The 26,276-nt window shown below is 40.6% G+C and overlaps 1 protein-coding gene across 3 annotated transcripts in view; it reads right to left on the bottom strand.

The window, feature by feature from the left end:
* The window catches only part of lama2 (laminin, alpha 2), a 152,526-nt gene that overhangs the window by 115,500 nt on the left and 10,750 nt on the right, over positions 1–26,276 (bottom strand). For all 3 annotated transcript variants that reach the window (XM_084030945.1, XM_084030946.1, XM_084030947.1), the window contains exons 2-3: positions 9,163–9,333; positions 7,736–7,848 (exon numbers count right to left, since the gene is read on the bottom strand). In XM_084030945.1, coding sequence (XP_083887071.1) covers positions 7,736–7,848; positions 9,163–9,333 — 284 coding nt within the window. The remainder of the gene's footprint in view (positions 1–7,735; positions 7,849–9,162; positions 9,334–26,276) is intronic.

Below are 26,276 nucleotides of genomic sequence, written 5' to 3'. Positions count from 1 at the left end.
GGTGTCTGCAAGTTTCATCAGGTTACATTTAAGACCTTTTTATTGCAAGTTAGAATGAAGCAAAATAAATGTTATCTCACTGGATAAAGTAGACATTTCCCAGTAAATAATTGAAAGATAATACATTTGAGGGCCGATCATCTTCTTTGGACGACATATTTGATTTCAAGTCCAACTGAAATCAGAATTGGCATTTTTTCATCCATTATTCATATTTTGAAAATTAGTTTTTGCCGATAATACAGTAAAGAAAGTGTGTCGGATGTCTTTGATTGACAGCTGAGCTGGCAGTGGCACGAAGACACGCCGTCAATAACCAAATAACTATAGCTTACCGATCAAAGGCAGACAGCTCTTTTGTTAGAAATGGTTGAAGAATGAGGAATATTTATCAGCCTATGACACAATGGCGACAATAAAGCGTAAAATGAAATGATCTGATCGGCTATAAGCAAAGAACTTCTCTGTCTAGGAGGGAAAAACAGCATGTGACCAAAAAGTATCAAATATTAATAACTGTCTTTTGAGTAGCTTTTATCTGAAAGGAAAACACTTTGCAATCTGTGGCTCATTTCGATTTTTTTTTTTTTTTTACAATGGAAAATAATTCTCATATTTATATTGAAATTGAGTGAGTAAATCTAAAAAGGCTACAAAAAGTGTTTTTCCATGTCAGCAGAGATTTTTTTTATACTCCAAACCAAGTTAATATTCAGTTCCACAAAGTTCTCAAGCATTTTATTGGAGCAATCTCACATAATTTGACAGGAAATAGCCACGACATGCCAGGGAATGACTTTTTGCACATATTTGAGCGTAGCAGCCAAATGAGCACTTAAAATGTTTATTTTAATGCTCAATCAGTCCATTTAAGCCCCGTGGCTGGTATGGCTGGGTTGCCCACAGTCAAATGGACTGTGAAGAATCCATTTTGTCCAAGCGCGATTTGAACACAAACCGACAATGGTTTTTACTGAACAGCTGGTATTTACAGGCCAGTCACATGGCAACGTGTTCAATTTCCTTGCCTGATAAACTGGCTTCGAACCCCAATTCCAGCACTGCAGCTAATTTTGAACGGGGTTTGCACACAAAGGATCAGACACAAAGTGGAGTAAGATCAGAAAAAAAACAGATTTTTTGTCTTTTGGGATTCAAAACAAACATAGGGTGTGCAGACTCGTTAAATATTTGCTGTCAGTTCAGGACAAAACGTTAACATCTCACTGGACTAATAAAGTCGCTTTTGGACCAGTTCTCAATAACGGGAATCATCCAGCATCCCTGACTGCCAAGCTTAGTGCAGCCAAACAAGCAGGAGACATTCACTGGAGCCGCACAGTCGTCTCATGTGCTTTTCCACTGAGCTGCCACTAAAAACAATTTGGGGAGATGCTACAGCATTTTGAATGACAGTCTCTTGACAGCTCTGCAGCAAACACATAAGAATAGGGTTCATTTTTTCAAACCCAATTGCGGAAAAAAATAATATGAAATATATGAAGAAGAAAAAAACAGACAAATCATTGTGCTTTTCACATTGGCTCAAAGAGTGGATAGGCTGTAGTGGAGTACATATACACACAATGGCCTCTGGATAAAGACGTCCTGGTGGGAAACAGCCAAATTTAATCTATTCTCTTTAAGGTTGCCTCTCCGTTGCAGGCACAAATAAAACAAATGCACGCTTGCTTATGGACTTGGTCGTAATTTAGCCTCTAGCTTTTTAAACAGGCTTTAGTCAAAACACCAGATGCTGCAATCTCTCCCACATTCTTGCTTTGGCCCGAGCTACTGTCAAACATAGGCCGACAAAGTTTCATCGGGCACAGCAGATGTTTCACTTACCTTCACTCAGTTATGAATAAAGATATTTTTTCTGGTGTTTAAAGCTCCAACCTCGTATTATTCTCTAATTCCTAATTATTATACAAAATTAAAAATGGAAAGAAAAGCTCTTATTTAAGTTTGAAGTATGGTTTCCGTTGACAATAGGATATTTTTAGCACACAACGATGTATATGCCATTTTCATTCAAGCATACAGCACATGCTATGAAGCTATAATTATGATATGTCAAGGTTCACCGAGTCCTCATAACCACTGAAGGTTGCAATATTCAGTGATCTGGATATACAAATATATGTAAATATATAATATAGTACCGTCATTGTCAATCACTGTTTTGTTCATGTGCTTGAAAGTTTCTTTTTAATGATGTCAGAGGTGTGTGAAGCTGCTGTAGTTGAGGTTGGTAATTACATTGGAAACACAGTTCAACTAAAACAAAAATCATTTCAAACTGCATGCATGTGTATGAACAAGGTCCTTGTGAAGTCAAGGTAGCAATTTTGCACATGAAATGCATCTATTATGTTATTATGTCTGAACTGTAGAACAAAACTGTTGAACTCTTGAACCACTTTAAAATAGAAGCTTACTAATTATTTGATGACATGCCAGAGACAGCAACTATTTGAACACAGGCCTACTTTACCGTTAAATAGCCTGCCTTATTTCATATAGAATAATTAGTGATATGGCTTTCTATAATCCAGAAATATGCATTGTTCATTCATGCATTGGTCAACATTTTTCTCAAGGTCGAGCTTAAATGAATAATGTATTTTACATCACATCCCCGGTCATATTGTCAACCTATTTAACAATGATCAAATCCTATCAAAATTCTGGTTCTCAATTTCTTGGTGGAGAACAAAATATGACCCATTCTTACATCAGCTAGTACCATCCATCCATCCATCCATCCAGCTGATCTTATCAATGATCAAATCAAATTCCTCCCAACGTTATATCCCACCTGCGTATCCTGATTCACTGAAATACGGCAACCCTGGAAGCTAGATACCAAAACCAAGACCTCATACCACAATTCAAGCCGAACCATGGCCTTGTTGAACCGTACGTGATGTATTTCAATGCTGTGGATAATAACAGCACTTTTGTCTCTTTCCAGTCTGCAGTCAATCTACCAGGTTCCCAGAGTGCAAAATTTGACCACGTTGAACAAACTGTCCATCAATAAAACTGCCCGCTGAATTTCTATAATGGCTGCAATTTTCAGACTCGGAAGCTGACAAAAGATTGTTGCCATCGCAAGGCAACTTTAACCCCTCACGGTAATGTAGTGCTAATGCATTTACTAGTCATTTCTTAATCTATATGCATACTGATACCAAAACCTAGGGCAACTGCATTAGAGACGTACAGCTGGAAAACTTTAATACTTGATGATGATGCTGTTGGAACATTTGCGGGGAACACTGAGCTGACTGAACACAGCTAGCGCTGCTGCTGGACAGCCTTCACTACCAGTTTTAGTAGAAAATGAACAAAGCAAAACTAGAGTTTGGAAGTATTTAGCATACAAGGCTAACGACCGGGGAAAGGCTAGGGATGTAAACATGCCGATATGCTAGCAATGCTAAAGTAGTGGCACAGAGTTGAGTAGCACAACAAACGTGGTGAAGTGTCTTGAAGGCCAATGGGGATCTGAAAACTCCCGTTTCAACAACATTGAGTACGTTTTTTAATGGTTAAATCTGTTAGGTTATCATTACGCTAGCAACTACCGGCTCAAAACAGTAACGTAATGACGGAGCTAGGCAGCCAACGCTATCACTCCTGCCCGTCTAATGTTAAGAGACGTTAATTTAACAGGATAACACAATGGGCCCTAGTTTCGTAGACCAGCGCAGGGTGGCGCAGCCGGCGCAGTGCAAGTTTCGACCCGCGCAGCCTTGCGCACCGTCAGTTTGGCAGTTTGGTAGATCGCCTGCGCCAAGATGGGTGTGGCGGCGCAGCAGGGGGAGGCGTCACAGATTCAGCTTGGCGTAGCGGAAGTTTCGTGGCAAAAAGCCTCGCCGAGACTGCGCTGAAAGCTCGCCAGCTCCGACCTGGTCTACTTTCGGCGCAAGGCGTAAATAAAGTCCATTCATTCAATGCGAATCACAGCTGGCGGATCGGAAGTTTGGCTGACGGCGCGCAGTGCGCACACGTCACCGAGACCTCACAGGCAGGTTTCCACAGTTCCAGGCACATTTAAATGCAATAAACAATCACAACAAACACTATTTAATGCAACTCATTGAATCAACACGTTCATTTATATCTAGATTGTCCCGTCACATCTGACGTCAGATCAAAGGCGGATGGCACGCGTAACGGAAACTCAGCCTCTCGGACCAAAACATCTCCCTCTCTCTCTCCTGTTTTTTATAATATCGGCATTGTTATTATTATGATACGCGCGCACAGCGCGTGATGCGCGTGGTGGGAGCGGCGGCGCTGCTTCTGTCATCGGGTTGTCAAGTGACGGAACTTGCACTGAACCTCCCCTAATGCATTAAAGGAGAGGAGAGGAGCTCATTTGATTGGTGAAGATCTGAATCGGCTGTATTAATCCCAGTCCACGCCTCGTCTCCTCCTCGTCTCCCACTCACGCCTTCTTCTCCTCCCTCTTTCCCACTTGCGCCGGTGGGCGAGACGGGAGGTGTGCCTGCGCGAGCCTGCACGGTGCACGAAACTTGCAAAGTCCAGGCGGACACACCCCGTCGGCGCGGCGCAGGTGCGCTGAAAGCTGACTGCGCCTGGTCTACGAAACTAGGGCCCAATGTCTGAAAAGTCAACGAGCTACTAGACAGAAACTGGCCACCTGCCAACTCTATTTGATCAGCAACGATAATATAATGCCAAGTCATCAGAAACACAGGAAATAAACAGGACTTTTGCTGAATGCATATAATATAAACACCCTACAGTTATGTTACAACTTTTTTTTTAAAGTGTTATTAACGTTTTTTGTATTGTTGTAATCTATATATTAAAAAAAATCTGCCTCTTAATTTGTATAATTTTCTCTCCGTGGTATCGAAAATGGTATCAAGTATTTTCCTGGGATTCGGTATCAAATTCTAGTATTGAGACAACCCTACTGAGCACAGTCCGCCCGCTGTGAGGAGGGGACCGCATCCCTCCCCCCAGGGAGATAAGTGCAGCAGGAAGCAACGAGATCTCAGTGAGGGGCGCTGTAAAGCTCAAGGCCAAAGCCGCACACCAAGACGGTTGAAGCAAATCACCACGGAGGGAAAAAATTAACGAATAGTCAATTATTTCAAATAATAATAATTCAAATAAAAATAATTATGATGTTTCAAACAGCCCCAATTAGTTTCTTCTATTGAAAACACCAACCATTACGGCTTCACAGTAACTGAAAATAAATATCCCATAATAAAAATGCTGTGAACACGTCAAATGCAGTCATGGTAAGAAGATGACTCACAGCGCTGAGTGGGCCCAGTGGGTGGTCATTGAGGGAAAAGTATGCTGGTATTAAAAAGCTTTTAAAGAACCTCCTCATGACAAATGGAACAAAAGCAGAATCTCACACTCCTTATCCGGCTGTCAGCATTTAGAAGAATTGTTTTATTATATTTGTTTGCACCTCTCTATCCAAGTTTGACTGTGGATGAGAGCCAGAATAGTGTGTGTGTGTGTGTGTGTGTGTGTGTGTGTGTGCGCGTGCGTGTGTGTATACACATCAGTCTCCCGGCTCCACACATTAATATATTAATATTAAGGTCAGAAGTGAGTGATTATATATACTGTATATATATATATATATATATATGCATATATATTTGGGCATTTCTGCAGTGTATTGTGAAGAGAAAAGATGAGAGTGATATAAATCCCGTTCAAACAGCATCATCATCAAGTATTAAAACCATAAAAATAAACTCTCAGTTGAAAGAACCGCCAAAATGTGAATACCACATTCTGCCCGAGCATTATTCATTTATAAGAGATGTCTAAGCAGTTATTGTTCATTTGTATTATTTAGGCTTTTGTTTTCATTGTTGCAGTTTTATCCAGAATATTGGCTTTTTTATTGGTCTAAAATAATCTGTCCCAATCTTAAAAGCAATTTTTCAAAGGCTTCTCATAATGAACCGAGGGCTTCTCATGAACTAAAGTCTCTCACCCTCATTAGTTTTATTCTCAAGACATCTATATAATTATACTCTGGCTGTGTAATCGGTTTAATCGCACTTCTAAACCAAACTAGATGTCCTAAATCATGCCGTGCCAGTACACAGCCCCTCATTCACAGAGTCACGCAAAGCCTTCCAAAAAAAAAAAAATGGAAACTCAATTATTCAAAGAGTGACAGGCATGCTTGCCAAATGATCGATGGGAAGGTTGGTTTAACTAATTTCAGCACTGCTGAAATAATAGGTAGCTTCATTTTATTTGGATGACAAAACAAAGAGACATGCTTTAAACGATTAACTGATTGCTCTGATTTCAATGGGATTGACAACGTGCAGGCTGGTGTGTTCATGTTCTCTAAGAAGGCGGTGGTGATGGGAGCAAAATGTATTACTAATCATTGTTATGGAGAGACAAGGATGAGGCAGAAGTCAAAAAGCCCAAATACACTGAAGCTGTCTGACGCGTATGTTTTGAAGTGCACCGGTAAATTTAGGCACCAAAGCGTTATGAGGCTCTGACCTTGTGTTGATTTTTGGAGCAATTGAGGAGCCAGCAACCAAAAGCTGCAGTACCAGTTTGAAGAAAGCTAATAACCAATAAAACACTTCGGATTTTTCACCCAGGGGTCTTTATTTGGTAAGGGACATGAAGTATTATTATTATTAACAATAATACTGTCGCTTTCATTAGTTTAAAGGACACACCTCAAAAAATAATTGAAGAGTTTTTCATATTTTGTGATGATATAGCCACACTCAAGGACTTGACTAAAACTTGAGTTATTTATGTTTTTGATGTCGTTAAACAAACCTTGATTAACGGGAAAGGATCGTAGTGTGCCTCATCGCAGACAATGGAGGCTGTGTTCAGGTCTGATTCATGGCGGTTACAGTGGATTCCAGTAATGACGAGTCACCGTTAAAATCCTTAGCAACTGACAAAAATCCAAGCCAACCACAGCTGTCTTTCTTTGTGAAGAGGGAGCCAACTCTCAATGCTACAGGGAGCGAATGTTTGAAGTATTAGTTTAAAGTTGGGATAAGCCTCCAAGGAATTACATGTGGAAGTCAATACAATATCCTCACCAGTATAGTATTACAAGTGTGTGTGTGTGTGTGTGTGTGTGTGTGTGTGTGTGTGTGTGTGTTAGGGTTGGGTATTATGTATACCGTGCAATGGTAGAAGAGCAGATATTTGGCAACACAATTGCGATAGCTATACTCACGTGATCTCACAAATCCAGCTGCCCCGCAAGGTAACGTGATTTGGGCAGACGTGGATGAGAGGAGTCAAGTCGTAAACAGAACGAGGAAGCACTCTGATTACACCATTACCAGACGTTCACACACTGTAGTTCATTTTAGACAGTGTCATCTTTTTGGAATGAAAAAAGTGCAGAAAATTGATTTTTTTTTCTCTCCTTTTGGTATACTAAATCCACATTTGTGTGATGTTTATACTGCACTGACTGCACTCAGGATGTTATTTATTTGCAACAGTTAACCTTAAAACCTGCAGCACTTGATGTTATTGTTCTCAGGAACCTGTGTAATGTGTGTGTGTGTGTGTGTGTGTGTGTGTGTGTGTGTGTGTGTGTGTGTGTGTGTGTGTGTGTGTGTGTGTGTGTGTGTGTGTGTGTGTGTGTGTGTGTGTGTGTGTGTGTGTGTGTGTGTGTGTGTGTGTGTGTGTGTGTGTTTGTGTGTGTGTGTGTCTCTACCTGTTTTAAGTCCAGAGTGATAGTCACAGAGTGGTAGTCCATTCCATTCTTTATAGAGGGACTTTGCCACCAGCGGTTAGTCCCATCGATGGCATATCCAATGGGATGTTGTTCTGCACACACACACACACACACACACACAAAGAGAAAAGCAGAGTTACAGAGAGAAGGCTTATCAATTGTTTCCCTCTTTCAACACTTTTAATATAAAAAAAAACAAATTTTATTGGTGAATCCAGTATTGAGTGGGAAATATCCCTCTCCTTTTGATCAAATTCTGGCATTTCAAAGCTTCAAGGCCAGAAATCCAAAACACATTTTCTACCCTGTTAAAGAAATAATAAAATGGTCTTCCTTTCCATTTTTTTGATTTAATTTTGCTTCTGAATAGAAAATAAATAAAAGTCTGCTGTTACTAGGGGTGCAACGGTTCTCTATATAATATTGAACCGTATGGTAAGCCATGCACGGTTCAATACGCGTTTGAATTGAGGTATTTTCGGTTTTGCAACGAAATTTAATGTAATTTCACATTTCCATCCTTGTATTTCAAAATACTGAAATCCAGATATCTGCTATTCAATAGGTCGGACTGTCTGCTAGAAAAAAATTAATCGGTTAACCAAATAATTGTAATGAATGCTTCCCAAGATACAATGTCTCACCTAGAGCTGAGAGACGAGGAGATAAAAAACACTCTTCTATTTGAAGAAGTTTTACTTAAAAACATTGTTTTTTCTTCCACTTTTGGATTTTGTACACAAATAAGATATAATTTACTAAGTATTCAGCTTTGGAGATCCCGGAAGGCAGAATGTTTTACCTTCAGGCAGAATCAAGCTCATTAATGCCCTTCGCATCCATTATGCTAAGCTAGGCTGACCCGTCTCCTGTGTCCATATTGGATCGACAGGTATGACAACACTCAGCAAGATAATCAATAAGCGTACTTCCCAACATGTGGACCTATTCCTTTAAAAGTGAGTCATTCAATCGATCGCTCGAATGAAATAACTCTTAAAAACTTGAATTTAACATTTTTGTCTCAGTTCATCTGTTCATACATCTCACTCTTTTTAAGGTTTTCCTTCTCTCCTTCCTCGCCCCCTTTTTGCAGCAGTATATCCGATCCTCCCTCTTCTTGCCTCCCACCCTGGTTGACCAAAGCTTCCTGGCTGATGAACGAGGTTGACTGAATCACTGATTGACTGAATAGCCGACCGTCTAGTTGGCTCCTTGAATTATGAACGTGCGCTAATTTCCTATCGTCATCTTGTCATGTTGCGATTGATTTCTCAGTTCATTCAGTAATTATCGCTTCAGACAAAATGATTGGTTAACATCTGGCCGATCTGGTGCTTATAACCTCATTTAGCATGATTAATTATCGTAATCACCATGCCTATACGTCTCGTGTATGTTCTTACCAAACGGATTCATACTCTCTTGGTTGCAGATTTGACACTGAGGGTTCCTAATCGGCTCGCCTGGTACATGTTCCACCAGCTTGCAGAACATCTCCGGACCCATCGAACCACAGGTAGCATTAGCGGATATATCCGCCATGGTGGCAAGGTTCAACACAGCCGGGAACAGCCCTGGAAAGAAAAGACGCAGGCTATTACACACAGAATAAGATGATGAAACAAAGAAAACACTGAATGTAATAGTACTGACATCTGATGGATGTACAGATACAGGAGAATATTTCCAAAAAACCCATACAATTCTGTTAAAAATCATTAAGACGTATGCATACACACGGAGAATTGCGGCAAAGTCCTGTCAGAGTCAGATCATCACAGGTTAATTTGTGTAGTTTAAAAGAGGCCCCTCCTTCAAAACAACAAAATATGTTAAAATAGACTATGTGTTCTTAGAAAACACCCAGCATGCCCCGCTTTGCACACGAGTTCCGTTTTTAAAATTCATTAAAAACGTCAGTTTCTCCGAGTCGCCTTGGTCAAAGCGAGCCGGCCGATGCTTGCACTGCTGTTGTTCTGAGGTTATGAGTAATTAGTGTGGGACATCAGGTGTGTTACTCCCTCAAGGTTAGTTAATCCGGGTGTATTTTCGGTACACTCTGATGCAGTTAACATCATTTCATCAGATAGCGAGAGCCGTCCTCACTTCATCTTCGGATAAAAGAAGCACACAGAGAACAGAGTTTTGGCCAGCTTCCAAACAGACTTTGGGCAGTGTAATGCTACTATATCAAAGGACTATTCATTTGCATTATGTTGCTCAAGCAATTTTTTTCTATTTCCTGTCCATGGATATTTTTCACTGCCGGAACGGGAGTAAACTTGGAGGGAACATGCATTATGGAAAAGCACTGCAAAGTACACATTTATTTTGCAAGATAGTGTTGAAGTCATCAATAATGTTATACTCTGTAAACATTATTTTGTTTTCCTCCCTCATGCCGTGACTGGTGGTCGTCCAATTAAACAAAACAAAAAAATTGCCTACTAGACATTAAAGTAGAGATATACGTCAGAAATTCTCAGCTTCGTGGGAACTATATTTATTCTATCTTGAGGCCATATTATTACAACTAAACAGTTGTTTATCAGCTAGTGGCTCGACTTGCTATTGGGGTTGCAGCTGACAACTATTTGCATTATTACCACTTTCATTTGGACAATGAAATGTCAGAAAATATCACTTCAAGTTGAAGAATTTTTAAAAAAGCAGCTTGTTTTGTCCAACCGATCCAAAACCTGAAGATGTTCAGGAAATTATCACAGAAGTCAAGTAAATATTAATATTATAATAACAACATTTATATTGTAAACAGTACATGTTAAGATTAATGATTCTTTCATATAGTTAAATAAAAAGTACATGCTATCAAATGTGTTACTGCTGTGTTGATTTGTGTTTCTTTTTCTTCAGCAGACTCCTCTGTGCTGTTCCCATAGCAAAATCCCATTAGTCTCAGAGTGAATATTTTGGACTTAAAGCACTGGAATGCTCAACATACTGTGCACATGGTTCACATTTCCTGTCTGGCAAACACACAGAGACGAATACATGCACGTCCTGTACAATGACACGTCACATATCCCGGTCCTGGTTTACCAGTTTTACAGTTAAACAACGTGCGGGCTGATATACAAACATAAACACAAGAGACGCGTAAAAAGGACGGCAACTGTACACAAAACGGACACACGGGAAGGAAGGATCGGATGGAAGGGGAGACAAAGAGGAAGAAAAACAGAGAGGAACACTTGTGGAAGTGCGCGCGGTGTGCATGTTGGTCCAGATGCGTCCAGCTGTTTGGCCAGATGTCAACACTGATGAACTGTGAAGAACATCTGAGACACCCAGAGTCTCTCTCACACACACACGTGTACACATTCTCACAACATATCATATACACACTCAGTCATAACTTCCAAACATCTCGGAAATCATATCTGAGAGTGTACGCCACTGAGAGAGCCCAGATTTACATAAGTGATTTCATAAAAGGAAAGTTCTCACTGTACGGACAAAAAAAATGGGGATGGATGAGCTCATAGTTGTGTTTGTCAAAGAATCTGCTCCAAGAAAATACAAAAATGTAGATATTAAATCAAGTTTCTTTTGACGTTTGTCATCTAAGACAAGTTATTTTCATCAATTCATTCATCACAATGCCATTTATATGTTAATCAAACATACAATATATGTGATCCCAATCCCAACTCTATTTGAAAATGAAACAGTCCAGATGAGACAACTCCCTCAGTGTGAACACTGTGATGATAATAAACCTGCCTTTATTCATGTTGTGTCAACGCCTTTACAGTTCCATCTTCAGACTGAGGCACTGCTTTTGAAAGAGTCGAGGTTTTAAAGTCGAATATTTGGTTCCACATCTCAGTGTGTCTCCAGTAAGTGGAAATCAGATTGAACTCCTTTCACTGCTCTCTTTTGTTAATTGTATTCCCAATTTGAAAAGTCACAGTAGGCAAAAGGAAAAGCTTTAAAAAGGAGAGTAACAGAATGCAGGGCCAATATATAATATACACAAATGCTTACTGGAGCTCCTCCAATGCAGTGATTACAAGGGCAAACAAAAAGATGTGCACATCTTGTCCTGCTGCCAAAACATGAAAACATGTTGTCATTCCTGTAACCAGACTTCAGTGTATAAACGATCTTATTTAAGGCCTTATGATATTTCTCATGGTCCTTCTTCTCCTACTGCCTATAACCCTAGATTCCCAGGTTTGAATCCACAACCAGGCAGAGTCTCCAACCACATGCCAATACATGTGGAAGACAATCTATAACAGTGTCATGTTACCTTGACTTTGAGCCAGCTCATACCTCATGCTTCCTATCAGTTCTGTGTGCCTGATTTACAGAATCCCAAGGGATTTGGAATGGGGGGGAAAATGTGTTACAAGTGCAACCACATGTGTGCCAGTTCCACCTCTTTTTGGTGCATGTTCTCAAAACTCTATTTACAGAATTACTACAGCATCAAACAATTATCTGCCATGTCAAGATACAGTGAAGTAATGTCAACTTGGGCACAGAAGCGTAGTACCCATCCTCTGGTCCGGCCCCAGGTCAAAAACACGCTTGCCGTAGCTTGTACTGTTAGCGCCATTAGCTACGGAGAGCCGTATAGAGGAATCAGATATGGTCTGGATTTCATACTGAGCACTTTTAAACTTTTTTTAACCAGTTGGAGAAACAAAGAACTGAGGCGATCAGTTTGAAATACAGTCGCAATGTCATGTGACGAAAAAAAGTTTGCTTAACACCCCAGCAATATGCCATGTAGGGCTGCTAAACCTGCGACGAACAAGACTCTCACAGGGAGACGCAAAGCAATGAAGCTTTGCTATAAGGGACCTGCAACTATACAGTGGCCCTCGCTTTCCCTGTATCTCAGAGAGCTATTGGGAAAATATCTACTGTGGTGGAGAAGAAATTTGAGGGGCTGTCAATCATACTTAAGAATATCACAACACAGCTGGAGTTTAACGCAAAGTTCATCACGTAAGCTGAGAGCCTGCTATGTATGGGCATCTTATGCAAAAGGTATGGAGAAAGTTTACATATTGCCATCATGTCACTATAACACTCCATCGCAGTGGGCAGGGGAAGTGGAGAGGATTCTGTTTTTTCTTTCCATCAGTGACGTTTTTGCTCGGTCCCAGCTGTGCTGAATCGTACTGGGAGATGGGCTGGTTTTCTGGAGTTACTCTTATTATTGGGAGTCCATCGCTTGGGCATGAATGTTCTGCTGTTCGCCATGATCTATTAGGAGTTTTTATTCATGCTTTTGAAGGACCACATTGTATCTCACAGGGTTACTTATTTATCTGCCTGTCTCTCTCCTACGCTGCAAAGCTTTTCCCGGCTGGATCCCACACGTCTTCTTTTTATGCTGTTATGAGTGTTCTCAAAATAGTCTCCCTTAATGTTAAGGGATTTCATAATGCAATAAAAAAAAAAATCAAAAGATCCTTTCTTTTCTGAAGAAAAAGAGAGAACACAAATGGTGTTATTGTTGTTATTAACCCACTAAAATGACGAGAAGGAGCTGGGTAGGCCAGGTTTATTCATCTTATAACGCAAAAAGCAGAGGAGTTGCCACATTAATCCACCGTAATCTTGTTGGCACTAATTTATATGAAGCTTTTATCTGATGTTTCATCAGTATCCACCCCCTATATGTTGTATAGGGGAGGAGACTAACTGTGTGTTGACCAGACCTGGAGCTCTTTGACACAATAAGCAACTCCAGAGGGAGGGACAACACCATCTTCCAAATTTTCAAGAATTGATTTATGTCTGTCGTCCATAATGATTTTGGACAGTGAGGGAGTGTTCAATTCACTCTTACCCCTCCTCTAGGCACTGGAGGATAAACCCCTCTCCAGTGAGTAGTCCTCCATTCACTGGTTATATTACTGACCAGTGGAATGTTTTTTTATGCTAATGAGACTCCAGGTGTCATTTGCCCTTATCTTGTGGAAGTAGTATATCATTCACAACAGCTAAGAAAAAGGCAATTAAAGAGCAATTTGATCCAGAGAAGACAGTGCAACAGCTGGAGGTACAATTTAAAAGAACACCTACTAGTTCACTGTCTAAAAACCTGGAGGCAGACCACAGCTCTATGGAGGCTTAACTTCTCTCCAGTAGCAACTCAAATGGCTGTACAACTGGGCATGCTATGGCCGCTTCCTGTCGGTGACATACTCATCTTGAATCCAAGCACTGTCTAGATTTATGGTCCTCTTTGTCTCCTTCGTTGTGGAGCTTAGTCTCGGCCGATAGAAAGATGGTACCTACGTATATCAACAATAATCAGATTATATACAAGACAATCAGAGTGTAGCGGGAAATCTGTTAACATCTGGGTGGAGGAATTGGCGCCTCATTCCTGGCCCCTCTCATAAGGAACCAGGATTTTCCCCCAGGTCTCCTTCCCAACTTATTGGAGTCTTATTAACAAGATGGAGCACTCATGACCAACAACTAGTCCCAATTCAGTATCCCTAAAGAACACGTTTATGGTTCTCTCCAAATCCAGATTCGTTAGATCTAAGTTTTCCTCCTCCAGACCCAGTCATGAACAATGATGCGGAGTTCCCTATCTTATCTCCATCTCCTATGCATTACTATACTCTCTCAGCCCAGGTGACATAACAAGCATTGCGAGATCACTGAGTATATTGCGGATGATGATGATGTAAATTGATTAAAATAATTTGGGCTACAATTTCACTCACCGAGTGGCATCATTGGGGTTAAGAGAGACTCAAGCCTTTTCATTCTTGGCTTTCCCTTTAAAGGAGGTGACTCTAACCCACTTACAGGTCAAACGATATGACAAATTGCTTCTTCTTGCAATGGCCGCACCAATCCAGGATGACTTCACAAGTGTCTTTGTCTTCTGTGTCGTTGCTTCCATACTACGGGGTCATGCTTTAACCTAAATTTGTACTACAGGTATGAGCTACGCTAATGCAGGGCAGTAACGAAGGACAGCTTCTGTGTGTGATACCAAGGTGAGGGAGGGGGGAGAGTGAGTAGGAGAGTTCTCCGTTTGGAGTGAATGGATGGCACTATTAATATGTTGTTTTCTACATTTTCTGTTAGGATTTCCATGGGTTCTCACCGTCTGTGTTGACTGTCACCCTTTCTCGGGAGTATCTGATCATGTGTACATCTCTTGCCTTTTATGTTCAGAAATGAGGTGAGGTAACAACAGAGAAATGAAGAGGGCTTGCTAAAGACAGGGTTCAGATTTCAGAATCACTGAATGACAAGAACACAATGACTGTCTGCCTTCAGCTCACACACACACTCTCTCTCACACACACACACACCCCTATTCAGGTTCATCACCTTCCATTCTTTTCTCTCTGCTCTGATAACCATGGCAACCCGTCTGTCTGTGGGTCTGACTGTCTGTCTGTCTGTTGGCCTCTCTATCCCCCGTCTACGCTCTGTTAACCAGATGTCTCGGAGGATTTACTGCCATGCAGACTCCAAATTATAATACTGTCAAAATGTACAAGTACACCCAGAGATAGCTGGGCAATGTCATTGCCAAAGAAGTTTCAACACGCCAACACTGATTACAAGGCAACACCCCTGGTAAAGGTGGGCTATTTATTTACATTTTACACTACTATTTTACAGAGATTAGAACTGAGCTGTTGGGTCACCATATCTAAATTACTCAAATATTGGTCAACGTATAAACCCTTATTGTACTGTCTGCACCTCCCCATGTCTTTGAGTGTTCATGTGACCAGATTTATGTTTAAAGAAAGAAAGAAAAAATAATTTTGATTGTGGTTATTGTATCTTAAAAGTGAAACTGCAGACGCTCTGCACCTCCACCTACATCGCAGGTTAAAAACATGTGTGTCGTGTTTCCCAAAGTGAGGATATTCAAGGACGATACTCATCAGTTCGGTAAGGACACTAAGATATCAATGTGGGAGTTAAATCTACACTGAAGGGGAAAATGTCAAGACATGACTGGATTTCCACAAGATTCAGGAAGACAGCAAATTAGTTTTATTGCATAAAGGCTTTTTATTACATTAGAATAAAACTTGATTTGCTTTTTCTGTCATGGCAGACGATGACTCTGCACTGCTTGTCCTTCTGTGCGTGTGTGTGTGTGTGTGTGTGTGTGTGTGCATGTGTGTCTGATGGATGTGTTATTGTTGAGTTTTGAGGCTAGATGTATGCTTGATGGAATAAGAAGAAGGTTGAAAAAGACAGGATAATCTCTCTCTGTATCTGGCTCTCTCCCTCCATCCTGAGTAGTTGGGGGACTGAGAGAGATATGGAAGCAGAAACAGATAGAAAGATTGATGGAGATGGATGGAGGGATTCCCAGAGAAAGATAGAGTGTTGTTTAAAAGGGTCAGGGCCAGGAGGGGAATGAGGGATGAGACTGTGATAATCCTGTATACTCACACGGACACACCCACATAAACACAGACACCCATGCGCAGCCTTTACATACAGTGTGTGTGTGTGTGTGTGTGTGTGTGTGTGTGTGTGTGTGTGTGTGGGTGTGCGTGTGTGTGTGTGCGCGCTAGATGAGTTCAAGTTTCAGCCCAGTTCAGGAATCATCAACAGGTCTTAATGAGAGTCTTACGATGGAGGATTACACAATGACATTTCTATGATTCGTTTTGTCATTTATTATTTATTGACGATATGTCAGTATTTGAGTGTCAAAGTGATACATTATTGCCAATGAGCAACTGTTGAATTTTGATCATTTTCATTAATGGCCAGAAAAAATTGTACCGAAAAAGACCGAACGATGGCCCAAAAACCGAGGGATGTACCGAAACCTTGAATTTCCAACAAAATAGTGAGAAACACGTAGGTCCGCCCCATGTACAACACATGCAATCTTATACACTGACAAATATGTTAGACAGCTAATTACCATGCAGACACAAATATGAATGTGTACAGTACACATGCACCCATACTGAAACGAATACACCACATTTGATAGAGCCGGAGAAACGATATCAACACTAATCAGTCTTGGACTCGTCCTCAGCTTTGTGAGGATCTCTCCAAGAAAACTAATCTCCTTTGTTAGCTCAGATGCTGTACACACCTGAAATATGATTTCTCTTCTACCTCTGGGTTTCTCAGACAAAGCAATCCAGAAAATAGGATTTGAACAGATTAGCAATAAGGAGAAATTGACGATGTCCCAAGTTGTAAAAAATAGAAAAAAATGTATTCAATTCATACAGGTGAAACAGAGAGCCATAGAATCTGCTGTCACACTCTCTAAGTCATAACATAATTATCTTATCATCCCAAAATATCAAACCTGTCATAACAAGGAAAGAACAAAAGAATTTTCTTTAGATCACAGCTTGTTAACTGATTCTCCTTCAGACAAAATAATCAATGTGTTATCATTTTTGTGCAGTATTTATATTGATATATCAAGCTTTGATTTTAGTGAAAATTACGATGATAACTTAATTTGGTAACTTATCGTTGGTGTGATGGAGTCATAACTCAACTAACGTAAAAAATAACTGTCTGGTTCAAGACATTGAGATAACACAGAGAGAACACATATAGATTAAATAAATAATTCACCTGATAAAGAGTTTAATTATGACATCAAGAACAGTTCAAAACCTGATATTATATAGCAGGGTATTTAATTAAATCACAATCTCAACAAAAACTCAATTAGTAAACACTATATTTGGTTCTATATAGGCTCATCTGGAACATTGCGTGAGCACTTTCTCTTATATATATTAGAGAAAGAAACTCAGGTACTCCCATCATCGTTTTAAAGTAACTACAGATGAAAGGTTTAAATAGAGCATGTGATCATCTTCATCTTGATCCAATCATATGCATTATGTCGAGATCACACCTCGCCATCGACCTGTCCTGGCCGCTGCACATCCACAACATTTATTGATGACTTGACTTTGACAAAGCTCACATCTAACTAAAAAGCATTGAATATAAGCACACACTGCAGTCAATGTTCCGCGGGTTCATGTGTGTTGTCTCCATGGTAACATAATTTGTACTGACATGTTGGATAAGTGAATGACTTTCCTATTAGATGGTAAATTACATTTCCTGGACGTTGACTGGCTTTCTCCCTCTGTCACTGTCTGTCTCTGTGCCCGTAAAACGTCCATATTACAATAATTTGTCATAATATCATCTCTGTTAGACACTTTGGAACTGCTAACTGCTGTTGTTTTATTGGTTTTTTAAACATTCATCCATAAAGGATCTATATGAACTTTGGCAATGCGTGTGTTATTTGCTATATCTCAGTCTACGAGGGGTTTAAAGGTGTATTTTTAAACACTAAAATAGAGTATGAATTGAACCAAAGCCAGATTAATTTTTTCTTTTAGAAATAAGGGGCTGAAATGCCAGAAATGATTTGGGCTTAAAAGTGTACAGCCATGAAAGTAGCGCTGTACGGCTGTACTTGGGAGGCTCTTTGGGGCTAATACACCAGAAGCATAGTAAGATGTTTTGTTGTTCACCTCAAAACTTTTTTGTGACAAAGAAAAAGGAGTTGAGCCTTGAGATGGCTTCAGAAATGGCTTGAAAGTTGTTGAAGTGATTGTTGTCGTGATGAGCATGCTATGATTCTTGCTTTTTGGAAGGTGTGCAGTCAGTGGACAGCCACAAAAATGTAGAAAAATGTAGAAAAAATGTTTTTTTTTAAAGTTTATTTTTGCAAGAATGTCGAAGATGGGGAATTTCCATTATACAATACATAAACATATATTATAAAACTAGATGGGCACTCAGAGAGCACAGACCTCCACCAAGGCCATGCCCATCTCCAAACTCTATCTATCTCTATCTCCCGCTTTCCCTGTGTCAGACTTCCTCTGCTGGTTTTGATGATCCATCCGCACCATCCATCCATTGTCTACCGCTTATCCAGTATTCAGGGTCGCGGGGGGGCTGGAGCCGATCCCAGCTATTATTGGGCGAAGGCACGGTACACCCTGGACAGGACACCAGTCTATCACAGGGCCAACATGTAGAGACAGACAACCATTCACACTCACATTCACACCTACGGGCAATTTAGAGTCATCAATTAACCTATCCCCATCCTGCATGTCTTTAAACTGTGGGAGGAAGCCGGAGAACCCGGAGAGAACCCACGCTTACACGGGGAGAACATGCAAACTCCACACACACGGGAATCGAACCCGGGATCCTCTCGCTGTGAGGTGACAGTGCTACCCACTACACCACCGCGCCCCTCCATCCATAGCTGTAAATAAATATTTAATTTTAGTTATCTTGATAATTATTTGTCTGGTGTGATAGAACATGTACATTCATTTATAATTTTGTTTCTCTGCCAGTATCTCTGGCTTTACATCTGTTGGCTGCTCTTTTGTGGACCTCCAGGGGATTAACAGAAACAAAAACTAAGTCAACATCCTGCTCTCACAAGGAGTTCCTGCCCCAGGAGTGTGTGTGTGTGTGTGTGTGTGTGTGTGTGTGTGTGTGTGTGTGTGTGTGTGTGTGTGTGTGTGTGTGTGTGTGTGTGTGTGTGTGTGCGTGCGTGTGTGTGTGTGTGTGTGAAGCTCCAAAGGAAAATGGAAGCAGACAGTCAGTGATCCGGCCTTGGAAGACAGAAGTGAATGGATGAATAAGAAAATAATGTCAGAAAGCGCTTGCAAAAGAGAAGGAAAGAGATCAGAAGGGTCAGAACACCCCCCCTCCCCCCATTTCGCTTTTTTTTCCAATTAAATTTCAATTCATTGACTTACAACCGCATGACAAGATCTCCCTTCTCTCCTATTACTGCCTCGTCTCACGTGCCACGTCTGCTACTGAGCTGATCCTTATGAATCGTGGTATTAATAATGCAGTGAACACAGAGCTGGGCACACCGAGGGCAAAGTCATTTCTTATTGAATCACAACGCACGTTTAATTAACTACAAGCAACGCCAAATCTGATGCAATTTTAACATTCTTCATCTATAATTACTGTAATTGGTACTTTGGATGAACTCACGTACTACCAATTACATTTTTCATATTGCTATACTGTAGATGTTTTTTCTTCGTCTTGCCAATTTGCGCATCGAGCTTCTGCTTGTAAATGCGATTTTCAGGAAATTAGAAACCTAAATATTGTTCTTTCCCAGATGGCCAGAAAAGAAGTGGAAGAGACATGTGGGCTTACACTGGACAGTGTGTGTGTGTGTGTGTGTGTGTGTGTGTGTGTGTGTGTGGTTGATCTTTACAAATGCTGTCCTCTTCCAGACGGTCATATGCTCACCAACACACACACAACATGACAGCCATCCATGGCGCCATCTTGGATCGCTCAGACTCAGACTAAACAGGAAAACCACATAGTAATAGACAGTTAATCCCCTACTTACACACACTTAGACACACATGCAAAATGTCAATGAACTGACCACATCTGCTGGAGGCCACAGTGATCACTGTGGTCTGGACTGGTGGGTGTCTAAGTCTGAACTGGTCTCCCAGGAAGCCCACTGGTTCTCACAAGTTTAATTTGCAGACTAGAATGTACGGCTAAGATACAACCTCTGCCCTTCTACAGTGCACAAACGGAGGAGGGCTTTGGCAATATAATACTGGCTTTACATTCTCCAGTCAATGGTATTTCAAAACCAAAGCCTTGGTTTTGTGAAGTCCTGCTACCTTAGCAACGGTCAAGCTTTGCATTCCAGCTAGAAAACAGTGGCAGAACTGCCATCAAAATTATATTGGAAATAATTGGTCCTTAAACATAAGCAGACTTCTCCTGTTTAGCAAGCACTGTCAATTTACAGCTTAACAACTGTTGGCATATTTTATAGATGCTGATTAACTCCAGTTCTGAGTGAGTTGGTTTAGTTACTAATGACATTTCCTGCTGATTCCTGATTGGATAAAATAACAGATTCAACAGTGACAGTGATTGCAAATCCAAACAAGCCGAGACACCACTCATGAGAGTTTAACCTACAGTTTGCAGCTTTAATAAAAACAACTTTTTGTCAAACTGTCACTACATGCTGACAGTAGTACTTAACATGAGACCAAAAAAATCAGGTTCCTCTGCCTCAGTGCCAGAGGAGTCTCTATTGCTGCTGTCAATCACGGCTCCTGAAGTCCATGAACTCCAATCAACTGTCAAACCAGGCAGCGCTGCTCAAATACGATCAAGATTCTGTCACTGCATTGCCTGTTTCTTGTTCATATGCTTTCAGGACATATTTTAGTGTACAGTCATTTCATTCTAATGTTTGTCGAATAAATACAGTTGTTTGAAAGAGATAAACAGATATTAGAGAGGGAATTATGAGCTTTTAGTAGTGTATATATATATATATATATACATATATATATGGGGAATACAGAGCCACAAAGAGGGAATGATTATGCGCAATAACTCCTGGATAAGACGTAGAGTGATTTTGCTGAGCTCAGACCAGCCAGCAATAAATCCATCCTGCAATGGACTGCACTCTCTCTCTCTCTCTCTCCCTCTCTCTCTCCCTCTCTCTCTCTCTCTCTCTCTCTCTCTCTCACGCATGGTACGTACCTGACGAGGCAGTGATGAGAACTTTGTTAAATCATCCACAAGCACCTCAGAGACACAGCTGTCTGTGTGTGTGTGGTTGTGTATGATTTAAGAAGGAACTCATCGGGGTTAGCCTTGGTTAATGCTTACAGTTCAGCCTGTAGACAAGGCCATCACACACACCCACCCACACACACACACACACACACACACACACACACACATGCTGTTGTTCGTAATGAAAACATGTCAGTGAGTAGATTTACAGAAGAGAACAACTTGACCTCTGGCCCCAAAGAGATTTATCACTGGTCAAGGATTTAATCTTCTCATAGCTACTATCAAAACATCACAACAATATATAATAGAATAGAAAAATAAACAGGATTTTCTTGGGCAAAGAAATCTTGTTTTTCTTGGGAAAATCCTGTTTGGACATTTATCTTTAGCTCAGTTGTATCACAAGTCATTAAACATGCATGCACGAAGCTTGGATCACGTTATAAAAGCCCAAGGAAAAACTACTTTTGAAAATTACAAAATGACCGGTTGTAAAACATCCACCGACATAACATGCAGTGTAACGACCAGTCTTTTGCACGTGTGTGTTTGAGCATTGGGATTAAGAGCTCATTGAAAATATTCAATATGTAAAGTAATGACACAAGTCTATAATAGTAAACTATGATCAAATTCTGTCAGGATACATAACAAAATACACAGATTTGCTTTGAAAATCTTTTAAATATGATTTTAAGTTTGCAGAAGCCAATAAAAAACATTCACAATAAATTGATCGTGATGAATTTCCATCCAATCTTGAATATCATCACGTGAGTGACGCGGTCTAACTCATTATCATGGCAGGGAAGAGAAAATAGAGCCTGTGAGCCATGTGAAAAACAGGAATTATTATATAAGCAACAGAAAACGGATTCAATGTTGCTATTTTTTAAATGTATTTATCCTTAGTTTATGCAGGGGTAATTTATGAGTTATGATTGCCTTGTTTTATTGATTTGCACTTAAAAAAAGATGTGTGGTTTAGTGATTCTAGTTTGTTTTATTGAGATAATACCGTGAAACCCCATATATAGTTGGAGTTTGCGTTCCGAATTATACAGTAATCAATCATTCACCATTTTGAGTGCTATCCCGATACTGTCAGCCAGGTAGAATGCTTTAATAACGAGTAGAAAGCTCAATACGAGAGAAACACGACGGTGTGATGACTCCAGGCCTGGCTGTGTGCGTATATGGTTCTCCTATTTTGAGTCTGTTCTGTATTTGTCATGCCAGGAAATAACAATATTCTCTAGATGCTGTGGTAGGGTCACAAGGGATTGTGGGTAATTGGAAATGCAGATGGACGTGCGGTAGCTTCCAGGAAGCAATGGTTACCAAGGAGATTGAAACCGAACACACAGGCTACGTTAATATCCCTCGTCTCCGCCTGTGCACCCTATTTTTTTTATTGTCTTACTTTTCCTATTCTCTTCTCATTTCCCCCCCTGATTGCTCCTCGTCTCACGGTCTTTTTCCTCCGCGCACCTCTTTTCTCTATTCACTTGATTTATGAATGACACAGGGAGAGACAGGAAACAGTGCACTATTGGCTGGTGAGTTGAGGGCTGGGTCCATGGGGGCCAATCAACAAAGTATGTACCAAAGGAGCAGCCAGTTATCATGAGTAATATTCACCCACACACACACACAGAATGAATGTCAGTTGTTCTCTCCGGGGAGCGACTTCTTCACAGTACTGATGGAAGCTACACCCGCTGCCATTAGTGTTGCCGTTAGTTACTTAGTAGAGACGTAGTTGGCAGCGCTGCTGAGATCTTAAGATTAGTTGTTACAGTTTTACAGGCTGTTGACAGCAGATACAGCCAACAAATTGAGAGCCGACATGGATAACATCATTACAGGCCAACAAAAATACAAAACAGATGTTTAGACCTTGGTTATTCACAGGTTTTGTACATGAATCTCCTGACAGACAGGAGTGTGCCCTGATGGGGCTCACGGTGTTCAAATAGGTTATTAATGAACTTTTACAGGTTTCTTTTCACGCATTGTGCGAAAAAAAAAAGAAAAATTGTGCCACAGTTTTTCAAAAAAATTGGATTTCTGAAGAAAGGACGAGTCACTCAAAACAAACATCTCTTCAAATGTTATTGTTGTGTTAATAATTGTATTAATTTTAAATTAATCAAAAGGTGTTTTGGTCTATTCAACCAAAAATTCCACATCCTTACAAATGCTGCCATGAGTGGGCCACAAGTTGACATGAAACAATATTGGTTATTCATTTACAATTAGAATGCCTGCAGTGAGACTTCCACACAGCGCCTTTTATTTCTGTTAATTTCTTTTGCATATTATTTCATCATAACTACGCACCACACAAACGTGGATGAAAAGGATATAACGTTCCGGTTGAAATGACTGAGATAGAAATGAGCTCACCTGGAGTTAGGAGGTTCTCGCGCAGCATTAAATGATGGCTATAGATTTTGACAGAGCTGAACTACAGGTTGCTGACTCATCGTTTTTGACCAGCACTGATGACTACACATCTACTATTAGCTGCCCCCGGGCTACCGCTAACTGCTCTGGCACAGGAAATGTTCGGGTTAGATCGAGCGTAGCTGAAATGTGTGTTTGACAATATAGAATCCATTACAGTGTGTGTGAGAGCCTAATAGTCAGTGTGAGTGTGTGTGTGTGTGTCTCTACAGTGCTTTATGAAAGTGTTCAATCTTTTACGCTTAATGATATAGGGGATCTGAAAAAAATTCGGCGTTTTCATAGCGACACAAATTGAGATACTCTCGGCCATTTCAGTGAATGTGTTCACATTAAAGATTAGTAAAAGAGGAGGACATTGAAAGGCGGGTGATAAAGCGGTTTGGGAGCGATAAGGAGAGATAGCTGCAAGGAGATGAAAGCGTGGATGAATGAGCACGGCACTGCATTGACTACAATGCTCATTCATGGGTTGGTTCTCACTGAAGTTCAAATGTATGGTTCGCTATCCGTTAAACTAATGCACAGTCTGCACCTGTGTGTGTGTGTGTGTGTGTGTGTGTGTGTGTGTGTGTGTGTGTGTGTGTGTGTGTGTGTGTGTGTGTGTGTGTGTCGGAGTATATAGCATTCATTACAGTGGCGCTACAGACAAACTGCTCCCTGGATAGACATTGATTTTCACCCAATGGATCTCACTGTTAGCAAACCTAATGGCTTGGTGGGTAATGGGTACATGTTATGAATGAGCCCCTATGGGCAAGAGAGGGGAGGAAAGGAAAAGATGTAGGTAGAGAAATGAGAAAACCAAGTTGGGGGGGGGGGGGGGGGAGGGGCAGGGGGGGTGGAGGAGAGCATTGTGAATAAATGAAGTAGAGAGTTGAGGATTTAAAAAAAAAAAAAGGAAGATAGGAAGTCAAGTGAGTGAAGACAAAAATACCAGAGGAGAAACTTGAGGGCAAAAGGGAGGACAAACAAACGGGATGTGAATGCATCAGAAAAAAGGAAATAAAGCTAGGATTAGTCAATTAAGCAATCGAAAGAGAAGCAATTGGCAATTACTCTGAAATTTAAATAATTGTGTTTTTATAGTGACAAAAATGTGGTGGTTCCAGTCTCTAAAATGTGAAAATTTACCACTTCTCTTAGTCATAGTGTAAACTGAAATATATTTTTGGTTTAGGACTGTAGGATAGAAAAAAACTGAGAGATTTATAATTGACTATTTTCAGACACATAATGAAGAAAATCATTTATTGATAATGACAATCATTAGTTACAGCCCTTTAAAGAAACTGTGAGAGATTAAAAAAAAACAGCATGGGGAGAGAAGAAAGGATTGAGAAAGGGGGAGAGTGATGAAAACGAGAAGGGAGGGTAGAAATGGAAAAGGAAGGAGAAGACGTAGAAGAGGAGAAAAGAAGACGAAGGGAAGAGAGGGTGACAGATAGGAGAAGGAGAAAGAGAATCGGCACGGAGATCAGTGTGAGTTGAAAGGGTAGCTGCTATTTACCATTACTGCTAATAGGTTTCAAAAGGGAGCATGTCGTTAGCTAAATGGATAGGTCCTAAATGACACATTACCACGTTAAAGGCTGATTCCACTCATTATTGGAGCTCGGACTCCTCCATGTATTATCAGCTGAGGTTGAGTTGGCTATTCATACATAGACCTGCTGCCTCAGCACACACACGGACAGAGAAGGACTCGGGGAAATGGCCATGAGAAAAAAGTTCTCTGCACTGTTCTGAATCACTATGTAAATCACATCAGGAAGCAGAAAACCTGGTTTTCCCATTAGGACACAGGTTTGTAGTCGTGTGGGGGGGGGAACATTAAACAGCATCAGGTTTTGTATCGCATCATGAAACATTTTTCCATCATGCGAAGCAAACGGCAACTGGGAAGTGAATAGGCGTCCAACAGCATTACGATAAAGCACAGAGTAGCAAAAGAACGAGAGAGAAAGTAAGTAAGTGTTCAAATGAGCAACAGTACATGTGCTATAGGCTTGTCATACAGGCTCAGTGACACTTTCTGAAAATGGAAATTCATAGGCAGACTTAGCAACACAGAGCTAATTTTAGAGTGTGCGTGAACTTTGGAGAGTGATTAAAGGGACCCCATCACACCTCCTAGATGTGTTTATAATGTTGGTCAAGGATCTGCGGCAGTTAAATTGTGATTAAGTGTTGTAATCTTTTTTCGTATCCCCTTTCCCCTAATTAACCTACTTGCATTTCATTTGATACCTTTCTACATTTCCCAGGATGCACTGCCTGGAGAGTGTCGACTTGTTTTATTCAGCTGATGGTTATGCAGCAGCCTGCCAATAATTTTATGTAGGCCACCTGGAAATTAGCTCTACCACAGTTCCACAATAACTCTCAAAGTTTGTCAAATGTAATTTCCAGCAGCTTATGATAAGGTTTGCGCTCA

The sequence above is a fragment of the Eutrigla gurnardus genome, assembly GCF_963514095.1.
Source record: "Eutrigla gurnardus genome assembly, chromosome: 16".
Classification (NCBI taxonomy): domain Eukaryota; kingdom Metazoa; phylum Chordata; class Actinopteri; order Perciformes; family Triglidae; genus Eutrigla; species Eutrigla gurnardus.
The sequence above is the reverse complement of the archived record's forward strand: the minus strand, read 5'-3'. Positions and strand labels throughout refer to the sequence as shown.